Source organism: Canis lupus, chromosome 23 (assembly GCF_011100685.1).
Source record: "Canis lupus familiaris isolate Mischka breed German Shepherd chromosome 23, alternate assembly UU_Cfam_GSD_1.0, whole genome shotgun sequence".
Lineage (NCBI taxonomy): Eukaryota > Metazoa > Chordata > Mammalia > Carnivora > Canidae > Canis > Canis lupus.
This window is the reverse complement of record NC_049244.1, coordinates 8,672,452-8,685,689: the sequence shown is the minus strand read 5'-3', so window position 1 is coordinate 8,685,689 and position 13,238 is coordinate 8,672,452. Positions and strand designations below refer to the sequence as shown.

The window sequence follows — 13,238 nt, the reverse complement described above, 5'->3', positions numbered from 1 at the left end:
GCCATATTTTACATGCCTTTGTATGGGTGACAGCCGAGGGCAGGGCGTCACCATCCCTGGAATAAAGGACATGAACTCTGTGACGGCTATCTCCACTCAGAGGCATTTTCAGTTACTTTGGGGGCTCTTAGGGGACTTCAGACGGACAAGTTCACTACCACTCCGACCTCTGGACAAGTAATAATGGTCATAGCTAACATCTATTGAGCCAAGCACTTCATGCAAAGTGTTTTTACAAGCATTCACATGTTTAGTCATCAAAATCACTAATTAAAGTAGATCTTGTCTTCTCAATTTTGCAGGTAGGAAAAACGGAGATCAGACAGGTTAAATTTTTTTTGCCTAAGGTCATACAGCTTGAAAGTAATGGAGCAAGAGTTAAACAGATCTGGTTATGGAGACTCCAGGCTCACTTCACACAAGCGTGTGTATATGGATGCATGTATATATGCTGCAGAGATTAGATCCTTAACTCTGGCAGACTATGAGGTGCAAGATCTCTTCAAATGAGAAGTAGTCAGCTGAGAGTGGACACAGGTGGCCAGATGGGACCCTCTCTCACTAGCAGGAGCAGCTGCAAGTCGAGACGTGTGAGGGCCACACGGCGCCCAGGAGCCCAGGCTCTGGAATGTCCTCTGAGGACCTGGCTTCCTACGTGGATGAGAAGTGGAAAGACGAGGCTGTTGCCCAGGCGCCTGCAGAGGTAGGTATGTGAGCTTCCAGGAGAGGTTGCACAGCCTGTCGGACACTGACCAGTGGGATGGTAGAGGCTGGAAGATGGGGCTGCACGGGAAGTGGTGTTTCAGACTGCTGCCAATCACATAACCTCATGTCTCATCATGAGGATTGTCAAGGCCCGTCCTAACCTCTGGGCTGGTCAGCACAATTTCAGTGGAAAGAGGGGGGTACTCCACAGGGTGGGGAGGTGGATAATAAGGACAAGATCCTCAGGTGCTCTGAGTCTCCTTGTCTTCATCTCTGAAACTGAATGGTAATGCCTACCTGGTAGGATTCTTTTGAAGCTTAAATGAGATGCTGCTTGTCAACTGTTTAGCTCCTGCCTGAAATGGAATAAGTGCCCAGAAAATGACAGCCAAGAAAAAAGGAAACAAAAGACAATGCACAGAGAAAGTGTCTTTCTGAGCCAACAGATGAAAGTCAGAGTCGCTTGTGGGTGAGGAAGTCTTCCCTGTGACTGCCCCCGCCCCCACTCTCTTTTGTCCACATCATTTTTTTCCAGCCAAAAACATTCTGATGCTCTGGAGAGGTTGTCTGTATTGAGTAGTGTACTGACAGAGTTACATAGACTGAGCAGGAAGTGAAATTGGGGTTTAGGAATGTCTTAGAAGAGGTAAAAAGAAACTTGGTGGTTTCATTACAAATCTCTGAAGAAAACGAGCTACAGGGATGAGGTAGCTAGAGAGACTTAGCGTCTTTAATACAACCGCATTAAATTCAGGAATTTAACTCGACACCTAGTCACTGAGAGCTGATGCTGTGACAGGCCTGGGCGGGGCCAAGATAAGGAAAACATCATTCATGCCCAAAGTTATCAAGCCCTTCAGCTTGAGGAATGTCAGTCACTGGCTGTGTGCCCCTGAGCAAGGCTGACCATAGCAGGGTAAGAGGAGAGGGTGGGCTGGGATGGGGTTGGCGGACCCTGGGTGAACAGAAGCCACATTGTTCCTGCTGAGTGAGGTTTGCCACCTTCTACACGTGGACATCATGTTTCCTTCAGAACATTCTAAGCATTTCCCTGGCTAGTTCTCTCTACCCCGTGTTTTCAGTATACAGCTGCTGGGGATCAGTTTTGGTTTTGGTTTTATTGTTGTTGTTGTTGTTTTGTCCCCGACCCTGACCAGGCAGAGAAGGGCCTGACAGTGACAGATGGGGCACCCACCCCACCATTTGGGTCCATTAGCCAAGCTATCAGGTTTACTAATATGAGAGCAGCTTCAACTCCTAATTGAATTCATCTGGAGACATTATAAGGCTGGAGCTGCCAGGAGGGCAGCAGGGCCCCTGCAGCATTGCTCCGTGATTAAATATTCAAGCCCAGTGAATGCCGAGAGTCTTTATGGGTGTAATTACGGTGTCTCGGGCCCTCGCCAGCACTCCATCAGGGGCCTGGAGGCTGAAAGCCTCGCACAGCTAACCCTCTGGGGCACCGGAGAGAGCATCCCTGTTCTGGGCCTCAGCAGGCAGGATGTCTGCGTGGCACAGCCCCGACGGGCTCTCCCTGCCTCCGAGCCCTTGGCCCCGCCGACCTGCAGTGACCGGCAGCCTCGCTGGGCGCCTCAGAGAGCTGAGTTCACGCCCGGGCTTCTGCCCTGCAGGGAGGGGACGACAGCAGCTCCTCAGAGGGCAGCACGGTGGACTGCCTGGATCCCGAGGAGATCCTGAGGAAGATCCCTGAGCTGGCAGATGACCTTGAAGAGCCAGATGACTGCTTCACGGAAGGTAAAGCCGCCGCCAAAGGCCTCCTCGTGTGGACGTTCATTCGGGCCAGAATCCAGTTCCACAAACTCTCATCCGGGCATCTGTGTGTCCCCGGCCCTGGGCTCCACCAGAGACAGACAAAAAGGGCCTCTCACTGCCTCCTCCCCAAACTAGGGCAGTGGAGGACAGCATGACCCACAAATGCCAGTTCACAGCACCCAGAGGTGCCGCGTCAGACGCGGCTGCCAAAGCTGTGCCTTCCTCATCACGCTCAGAAACACCTTGCTGAGTTATAAACCAGTCCTCTTGCGGCTGAATAGCAGAAAGATAAACCCTCTTGTTTGGGGACATAAAGGACCCAGAGGAGGGACCCAGAGTGCCCCTAAACCCTTTGAGTAACTCTTAAAGGCAGAAAAAACGTCCATGGCCATAGCACCCTGAGCCACAGCAGCCATCTTGTCCTAAAGGCACAAAATACATCTTGCTCTTTTCTTCCCTCCGTGTTTAGAATAGAGGCAAGCTGTGTTCTCCCTGGATCTGCGTGCATGAAGTGGGTATACATATAGTTCATACTATGAAAGTCATTGGGGCTTCAATAATAATAAAAAAAATCTATCAATTAAAAAGCAACAACACGGGGGATCCCTGGGTGGCTCAGCAGTTTAGCGCCTGCCTTTGGCCCAGGGCACGATCCTGGAGACCCAGGATCAAGTCCCACGTCGGGCTCCCGGCATGGAGCCTGCTTCTCCCTCTGCCTGTGTCTCTGTCTCTCTCTCTCTCTCTCTCTCTCTCTCTCTCTCCATGTCTATCGTTAATAAATAAATAAATCTTAAAAAAAAAAAAAAAGCAACAACACTTCCACACAACCCTGGGCTAGACTGGGCCCAGGCTCCATCCCAGCCACATGGTGGCCCCTCAGCTGAACACAGGCTCAGGGCCTAGCCCCTCACACAGCATGAGGCCCAGGCCCCCAGGCTTGTAGGGCTTCTAGAAATAGGTGGGCTTGGGACAGGGGCCACCAGTATCTTTCCCAACAAGGATGATAATTCAGGAGGAGTTGAGAGTGGGTGAGACCAATGGTAGGGAGGAACACCGGAAGGCCAGGATTGAGAGGCTTGCTGAGAGGGGTGCAGCTTCTCTCCTGTTCCAGGGAAGAATTCCTTTCCTAAGGGGTGGCAAGTAGGCTTCCCGGGAGAGTGCTTCCCCAGTGGGGCTAGAGCAAAAATGCTCCTCCCTCCCCAGGGCGACATCACTCACCATCAGTCCTCTCCCCACAGGCTGTCTTCGCCGCTGTCCCTGCTGTAAAGTGGACATCAGCAAGTTTCCATGGACTGTGGGATGGCAGGTGCGCAAGACCTGCTACCGCATCGTGGAGCACAGCTGGTTTGAGAGTTTCATCATCTTCATGATCCTGCTCAGCAGTGGGTCTCTGGTAAGGCGAGGTGGGGTCCATGTCCCGAAGCCCTCCAGATGGGGTCTTCCACAATCCCAAGGCCCTGGAGCTGCAGCAGTGAGCTTCCCTGATTCCTAGCCTGAAACTCCCAGGGGGTGGCTGGCAGGAGACCTGCAGCCCAGCAAGCAGGCTGCTCTTAGCAGCAGGGAAGGGTAAGTGCTTGCTGTCTCCATGCCACAGCCTGCTAAACCTGGCTGCAAGTATTTCAAGCAGTGAGGGCATACATCCCACTCTATAGATGGGGAAACTGACACCGAAAGGATTTGAGGCACTTGTCCATGTTTACCCAGCTTGTCAGTAGTAAAATCTACCTTTGCCCTCATTTGATCCCAAAGCTCCTGGCTTTCTAACCCCTGGCTTCCCAAACATCAGTCTTCTCTGAAGGCCCAGTTGAAAGACTGTCATCCTTCGGTCTTATCAAGCCACTTACAAATACTATTACTCATTCAAAGCTCACAGCAAATCATTTTATCAGCACTTCTCAAAATGTAATTACCTGGGGAGACTTGTTTAAAAGCAGATTCTGAATCAGATCTGGGGTGTGGCCTGAGAATTTGCATTTCCAGCAAGCTCCAGGGGATGCTGATGCTGTGGGTCCAAAGAGCACATTTTAAATAACAAGATCTTACAGGTATAGAGATTCTGAATTAGGAGCTGCTTCCTTAGCCCCTTGCTGAATGGCCAGCTTTGTAGGACAAGGAAGGATGCTTCAGATTGTGCCACAGCTTATGCTCACTGCAAATCTCAACTCATCTTCCTAATGAACCAAGGTAAATGTAGACACAGGAAGGGACTTGCCATCCCCCATGGTCTGCATATTATGGATGAGGTCACAGCCCGAAGACATGAAGGGGCCTGCCTGGGGTCTCAGCTAATTAGTTAAAGGGAGGACGAGAAGCCCTCTCTCCTGATTCATGGCTCCAAATGTTTTCACTTGTTTTGCTTTTCATATGTCATTTACTCCCTAAAAACAATCTACCGGATATCTGGGCACCTGCTTAAATGCCAGATTTTCCCAGGAAGGTGCCAAAACCACTCAGTGTATATCCTCAGCCTTAGGGAGGAGCAAAGCAGGTGAGAAGACATGATCAGGGATGGGGGGAGGGGGTAACCTGGCAGGCCATGGCACTAGGCCAAGAGAAGAAAGTCTCCAGAGACAGGGCTGCGCTGTCACCTCAGGGGAGGGGAAGGGCGTGGCAGCATCTGAAGGCGCTCACTGCTGACCCAGGGTGGCCATTGTGCACTGCCCTAGCTGTGTCTGTACAGCTCTGGTGCACAGGCCACATTGCCAGGCAAGGGGAGATGGACGGTGATTTCTCCCACCCTCCCCTCTTTCCTGTCCTCCTTGATGAGGACAATAGTCACATTTGCTGTTGACAAGGTATGACAATAGTCACATTTCCTCATTACCTCCTCAGCTCCTATCTTCCCCTGCGGGCCTCTTCTCCTCATTTCTCTTCTCCATGCTCTCCTGCTCTTTCCCTTCTTTCTGTGCCCCTACTCCACTCACCCCAGCTGCTCCCCCTCCCTCCCAGCAGGGAGCGCAGATCCTGCACCAGCTGCTGGGCCCTCACCTCCCCATCTCCTTCCCCAAGGGACCGAACAGGCTGGCACCAAATTTAGTCCTCCTTATGCTTTTACTTTGAGTACTTAAAAAAAAAAAATAACATGAGTTTTCATCTGACAAAGTGAAAAAAAAAAAAGCACCCTTGGAAATTATGGGAAAACGCAAAGAAAAAAATATCACCCATTTTCCTATCACTCAGAGAGAATCTCACTTTGAAAACATTTTGGTAGACTTCCTTCCCATCTTTCTTATGCATGTAATACATAAATATTACAAAACCGAAACCACATTTATGCATTCTGTAATTTCTCAGTAAATTCTCACAGTAAATATACTCCTACTATCTGACTTCATGGCTGCAGTGCATTCCATTATGGGAATGTGCCACCATTTATTTAAATAATCCCTGTGTTTACTTCTAATAAGCATTGAATAGCCTAGACTCCTTTGAGGACATTGGCTTCTTTCCTGTCTTAGGTGCAATTAGAAGCAGAGTCAGAAGCAAGGATTCTTGCATGAGGAGCTTGTGGAGGGCATACCCTGAGGTGGAACCTGTAAAGGAGGCAGGATCGGGAGAGGAGCTAAAAGACGTGGCTCCCAGGAAGTCCTCCTCTGCGTGATCCCACAGGAGCTATAGCATAGAGGGTACCACAGAGCTGTCCCATCTTGAGGCAAAGGAGGTAGTCACTGGCCATAGCTGCATCCACATCAGGCATTTAACCTCCTAGGCATTTCTGCAGGTGGAGGCAGTTCTCCCTCAGCCCAGGGAGATCCTCAGGAAAAGGGGGCATCCTTTAGCTGTTTGCAGCCAACCTCACAGCAGCTGGGGGACGGTTGCATTGGCCCCTCTGACGGTGTCTGAGTGGGGCACAAACATCCAGTGTCCTTAGGCTGAATTCTTGAAGGCACAATTGCTGAGTTCCTGAAACCTTTGAATCTTCCTGCCAATCTGATCTCTGGAAAGACTGAACCAGTTTTCAGCCCCTGGTCAAGTATAAGAGAAGCCACCTCCCCACAGCCACCACAACACTGGCCTTAGCCTGACTCTCTTCTATCTTCACCAGTCTCCTAAGAGAAAAATGGCACCTTCGTTTGCATTTTCTTAATTAGCAGTGAGATAGAACATTCTTTTTCAGAGGTTCATGGGCGATTCTTACTTTCATTTTTTGTGAACTGGCTGTGAACATCCTTTGATGCTTTTATTTTTAAACTAAGTCACTGTTAGGATCCCTTTGGGTCACTTCCAAGCCCCAATTTGAGGTTTCCTTTCTCCCTTGCTTTCGGCTCCCCTGCAAAGAGTAAGCCAAGCTGCGGGCTCCTGTTGGCTCTAGGGGGTCCTGGTTTGCATGTCACAGTTCCTCTTCTACAATCTCACTGAACCTCACCCCATACTCCACCAACCACCCCCCCCCCCCCACCCACACACACACACACCGCACACCCCGAGCAGAGAAAACAAAATGATACAGGCCACCTGGTTCCCAAAGCCTTCCCAGGGCCTGAGAACAGGGCTGGCTGAGTCCTTCCCTGTTACTGGGCCCCAGTGCTGTGGATCCAGGCAACGTACTATTTTCCTTCCTTCCTTCCTTCCTTCCTTCCTTCCTTCCTTCCAGGCCTTTGAAGACTATCACCTTGACCAGAAGCCCACAGTGAAGGCCTTGCTGGAATATACTGACAGGATGTTTACTTTTATCTTCGTGCTGGAGATGTTGCTCAAGTGGGTGGCCTACGGCTTTAAGAAGTACTTCACCAATGCCTGGTGCTGGCTGGACTTTCTCATCGTGAACGTGAGTGACTCATTGGCACACATGGGGTTTGGGGCCCTCACCTCTGGCTGCAGCTAGCACAAAGGAAGCTTGACACCTTGCCTTATAGGCCACTCCAGAGAAAAGTCTTGAACACTTAGCAAGATCTCTGAGAATAGCCTACACACTGGTGAATGGTAAGATCAGACAGTACATGATTCTGGCCCAGTGGCGATGCTCAGGTGAGTCCTCAGTTCCTAGGTCTCCACCCAGAAAGACTACTGACTGCCCTCTGTGGTTTACATCTGAAGCAAGATGACACATGAGGCTCTCAAGGGTCTTATGACCTTGCATCCCTTGACAGGGCTTCTGGACTGAGGGTGAGCCCAGGACCGCACAGCACAGAGAATCTTCCCACCTACTGGCTCAGTGGTCCTCAGCCCTGGCTATGCTTTGGAATCATCCAGAAAGCTCTTAAAAATACAATGAACCAACACTGTTATTCCCTGAGTTTCAGATCTCTCTGGTCCAAGGTGGAGCCCAGGCATCAGTATGTTATAAAAGCTCCTAGGCAGGTCCAATATGTGTGCAGCCAGATTGAGAATCACTGAATTTGCCCCACTGGCTTCTCCACAGTGGCACTAGAAGGGACAGAGGGTCCCTTTGGAGAGGTACTGAGCTGAAGCATGTGTGTTCAGATTCACACTAACCCATGGCCACTAACTGCTGCATGAGGGGATTTACCAAGGGCTTCCCACATGCTAGACTTGTGATTCCTCCCAGCTGTGAGGAGACCATCCTCAATGAAATCTCCTAAGAGCCTTCCTAAGCCCTCAAAATCCAAGAGTGGTCTCTCCCTCATCTCACCCATGACAATCCTCTATCTCTGTCCAGGTCTTTGCCCTCTTGGCTTTACAGAGTGGCTGCCTGAATGATTTGCTCACTGTGGCACAGCTGAGGGTCCCCACAGGCAGGGGAATGCTTGTGCTGTGTTTGTCTCTGCCTCCCACACTCCAACAGCCACCAGGACCAAGGTCTGCACATCAGAGGTGTCAGTAAATGTGTCTGTACTCAGTGCTTGCCTCCTGAAGCTGGATGGGGTCCAGTACAGAACATTCTGTCCAGCCTCCTGTGCTGGCAGGTCCCCCACAGCAGGTCTGTGTACTCAATTCTCTTCTTTCCTGATACCAACGTGTTGGCAGCATCAGGACACTGTACCACAAGGATTAACTGTGAGGCCTGAAATCTGAGTCACAGGTGATAACTTTGTGCATATAAAATAATTATTCATAAGTGAAGGAAAAATGTTTTATTCTAGCTTCGCACCCTTGTTAGGGGCACAGGCGCCCTTCCCTACATATGTCTCACTATTCTAAGCCCCGATCACCTTAAATGCTCACCTTCTCATTCCATCCATCTTCCTCCTAATTCTTCCTTCTGACCATCCATCCTTCCTTCCCCATAGCCCTCCTTCCATATACCCAGCCGTTCATCCTTTCTTTTTCCTTTCTTCTAATCATCCACTCATCTTTACTTCTCCATTTATCCTGTCAGTCCTCTCCCTCCTTCCATCTATTCTCATTCTGCTTTCTCTCTTCTCTTCTGCCTATCTTATCTATCAACTGTTCCTTAATCCTTTTGATTCACCTTTTGAATCACCTTTCTATATCTTTTGATTCACCTTTCTATATGACCATCCAATCATCTGAACTTCCATTCACTCATTCATGCACCTTTGATCCAAGCATCCTCTTATCCATTCATTCTTCCATCTTCCCATTTTTCCTTTAACCATCCACCTATCCTTCCTTCTTTTTTAAAATTTTATTTATTTATTTATTTATTTATTTATTTATTTATTTATTTGAGAGAGGGAAGGGTGAGGAGCAGAGGGAGGAGAAGCAGACTCCCCACTAAGTAGGGAGACCAACGTGGGGCTCAATCCCAGGAGCCTAGGATCACAACCTGAACTGAAGGCAGACCCTTAACTGACTCAGCCATCCAGATACCCCAATCCTTCCTTCTTTTCACCCATCTGCCTGTTAATCCCTTTTCCTTCCATTCCTTCATTCAACCAATCAACTTTTCATCCATTCTATAATCTCTTCCATTCATTTATTCTATACAACTTTCTCTTTCCATTCATCCATTGGTCATTTTACCCAGTCATCCATTCTTCTCCCTTTCATCCATTCCATCCGTCCACTATGCTATACTTCCATATTTTATCCTTCTTTCTTTCATCCTTCCTTTCAACTATCTGTCCTATCTATCTTTGTATCCTTTAATGCATTATTCTATCCAACCATCCTTCCATTCCTCTTCCTTCTTTCCCTCCTTCCTTTCATCCATCTGAAAATGCTTATATATTTTGTTCAACTTATCAAATGTTTATTTATGACTGCTGAATATAGGATTGTCTTATGAAGTGCTCTGGGGGAGGCAGAAGCCAAGAAATAAAAACTCCTTATCTCCAGGAGTTTGTGCTATAATCTTTCAGCAGATAGATAAGACACACAGAAAGAAAGAAACCTATTATAAGGGGGAGATATGGTGAGCACTTCTGGAAATAATTAGTGTCTTAGGGGCACAGAGACATGAGCCTGTGGGGGTGGGGAAGTTGGGAAGGCTTCATATAGGAAATGACATTAAACATAGGGCTTAAAATGAACAGGAGCATTGAGGTGCAAAGAGGACCAGAGGAGGCCAGTCTTAATTAAAGGATGACCCTGAGCAAAAGTACAGACACAGGTATATTTAGAGAACAATCTTATTTGGGTAGAATATATGAGTGAAACATGACTGAAAAAATACATAGTCTGCAGCTAGTATAATACAGACTAAGGAATCTGGAACTTAACCTGAGGGTGATAAAGCACTAGTGAAGTCTGGGAGCAAGAGACACACATAATTACAATCAAATTTGCACTGGAGAATGGATGCAGTACTAGAGACCAATTGGGAGGCTAGCAACCTGAACAGTGGGAGTGGAGCTGGGCTTGGGTAGAGGGCTTTGATGGAAAGACCCCAGACCCTGATTGCTCCAACTATAGATTTTGCACATGAGGCAACCTTCCCAGGGGACTGAGCAAAAAGCTGAATAGGGTCCAGCATGAAACTGGCCCCAAACCTCCCTACCTTCTATCAGCCAGACCTGCTGGTGTCTGGAGTCTTGCATGGATGAAGAAAGTGGTTTTTTTTTTTTCCATTCTAGCTCTTTGTCCTGGTGGAATAAGCCACCCATTCAGAGAATAGACATTGTTTAAGGCTTTAGCACCCACATGGGGACCCCTTCCCTTCGGATGGTCTGGTGAATCTCCCCACCTGGCTGCCAGGATAAGCTAAGTCTGAATCCAGCCCACTAGTCATGATGCAGTTGGGGTCTTCCAGTATTGGGTCACAGTCTCCAGCAAGCTCAAACCTATGCATGGTTTACTCAAAGTTTCTGGGAGGTGTGACCATTTGTCCATGTCAATTTGTGTCCTTTACAGTCCTTGATCAAACACTTTTTAAAAAGACCAACAGGAAGTCACAACCCAGTCATTACACTTCAGCCATCTGTCAAAGCTGGATTTCATGAGCCATGCCACTCACTCTTCCTTTGACTCCCTCATTTTATACAGGCTGAAAGTATGACCTGGACTAGCAAAGCACTGACCCAAAGTCACACACACAAAAAAATTAGGGGTTGAGAGGAACCTAGACCCTACTGAGACCAGGACTCTTTGCCCTCCACATTTCTGAGCAAATACAATTGAGACTCACTTTGCATTTTCAAAATAGACTTTCAGCATAACCCCCACAAAGGGACATCATCTCTCCAAGTCTCTGGAAGTCACAGTTTCAAGGCTGTTGAAGTCTGGCCTCAGAGGGGAAAAGGAAGATTGATATAATACACTGAGAGCTTGACCACCCATACCACATTGTGGTGATGTGGAAGACTGAGTTTTTCTTTTCCGGAGGCTCAGAGACGTGATGAATGAAATCCTTAATAAAGGGAAAGATATTGAACTCTCTCTAGACCTTTCACTGGAGTTCAAAATAAGATTGGAGCCAAGATGATGGCTTGGACAGAGTAGGTGGTGGGAGGGATTTCCTGTCTCCTTCTACTAGGATCTTCTGGAAAGTAGAATAATGTTTTTGCTCTTTGCCTGCATCCAGATCTCCCTGATAAGCCTTATAGCGAAGATCCTGCAATATTCTGATGTGGCATCCATCAAAGCCCTTCGGACCCTCCGTGCCCTGAGGCCCCTGCGGGCTCTGTCTCGATTCGAAGGCATGAGGGTAAGACCTATCTCCAAACTGCTCTGGTCTCCATCATTTGGTACCCCTTTCCCCCTACCATGTCCTTCATGCCCCTGACCCTGAGCTCTGGGCCCACCCGAACAGCTGGGCTTTGGGTGGGTCCCTGCTTCCTGCTGGGACTTTAGTGGCACTGCCATGTCCTAATGCTCTGGTTTTCTTTCATGAAAAGAAAGTGCTCCTTTGTGAGCACTCGTCCTGTCTCACCTCAAATATCATGTCTACCAGCATTCAGACTCATAAGTCTTCCTGTTCTTAGTAAAGTGATCCTGCTTCAACATCTCTTGCCTCTGTCTGCCCACCCTGCATCTTGTTCTTATTGCCCAAATCTCCAGAACACCCCAAACCCCTCATTTTTCCAAGACAAATGAGCCTTTCCTCTGACACTCCACTTAAATGTGGTGGCACCATCAGCTCAGCACCATGGCCACCACTCATTGGAATGCATCCTCTTCAACACAACGCAGTCATGGGGTCCTGTGGATTCTTCCCTTTCACCCACTCCTTTCCTCACCCATCACTGTCACCTCCATCTTGTCCTCACTGTCTTCCTCACAATGGAGTGCTCACAAGCCAGGCCCTTGAATTACAGGGAGAATGAGGGACTGCTAATTTGTCCCCCTCCCCCTCCTCATAATTACAAAAGGCTCCAGGTTCTAGGAGTGAGGTTTTGCTTTCTCCTGCCATTGACTCAAAGAAGACATCCTATCTTCAAAAGCAAAAATGGACTTTAAAAAATTAGCTTGTACCTTCACAAACACTAGAAGCTTATAATTGAAATAGTTTGAATTTTGTTTTATTTTATCTCTAGGTTGCTGCTTTACAAATAAGCAAGTTTGTGAATATGCATTTTGGTTTTCACTAATTCTTGACTGAAGCATATCTTGAACTGTAGTTTTGAAAGCCCTTTTAAAACAGCCTTTAAAAAGAATAAAGCAAGGTACTAAAATTTGTATGTGCAAGCACAACACATACACTCACACCTCTAAATGAGCATGTGTGTACTTGTAAATTCATGCATCTCCTCAGGCCTGGGGAAAGACCCTAAAACCTACCCAGAATGAAATTTAGGAAGAAGATCTAAACCCATCTTCAGTTGCCCAATGCCTCTCAATCTTCTGAGTCTGAATTAGTGCCCTAATTAATCCACTTATCTTACTGCTTCCAAAGGCTACTGGCTCATGAAGCCAGTGTAAGTAAGTGTAGACAGAAGTGGGATCCAGCAAGACGTGTTTCAGATCCTTTTGCATGTCTTCCCAGGTGGTTGTAGATGCCCTGGTGGGTGCCATCCCATCCATCATGAATGTCCTCCTCGTCTGCCTCATCTTCTGGCTCATCTTCAGCATCATGGGTGTGAACTTCTTTGCGGGGAAGTTTGGGCGATGCATCAACAAAACCAATGAATACTTTTCTCTTGTGCCTTTGTCTATTGTGAATAACATATCTGACTGTAAATATCAGAACCACACTGGCAGCTTCTTCTGGGTCAATGTGAAGGTCAACTTTGATAATGTTGCAATGGGTTACCTAGCACTTCTGCAGGTGGTAAGTCCTGAGATCAACCGTATCTCTTCCTTTGGTTACTTGATAATGTGGAGGATCTGGGGTCTTCCAGAAGTTGCTATGTAGAGACTTAGCAAGGGGCAGCAATCAGTGTGACCTGAAGTCACCTCTCTATTCCTACAGACTAGCTTGAGGCTAAAGGGCCTTACCAACGAGTGCAATGTTACAG

General features: G+C 47.9%; 1 protein-coding gene across 1 annotated transcript in view; it reads left to right on the top strand.

Moving 5' to 3' along the window:
- SCN10A (sodium voltage-gated channel alpha subunit 10) overlaps positions 1 to 13,238 on the top strand; it is a 106,973-nt gene that overhangs the window by 79,863 nt on the left and 13,872 nt on the right. The window contains 6 exon segments of the mRNA NM_001003203.1: positions 569 to 703; positions 2,337 to 2,460; positions 3,717 to 3,871; positions 7,073 to 7,246; positions 11,366 to 11,488; positions 12,767 to 13,051. Coding sequence (NP_001003203.1) covers positions 569 to 703; positions 2,337 to 2,460; positions 3,717 to 3,871; positions 7,073 to 7,246; positions 11,366 to 11,488; positions 12,767 to 13,051 — 996 coding nt within the window.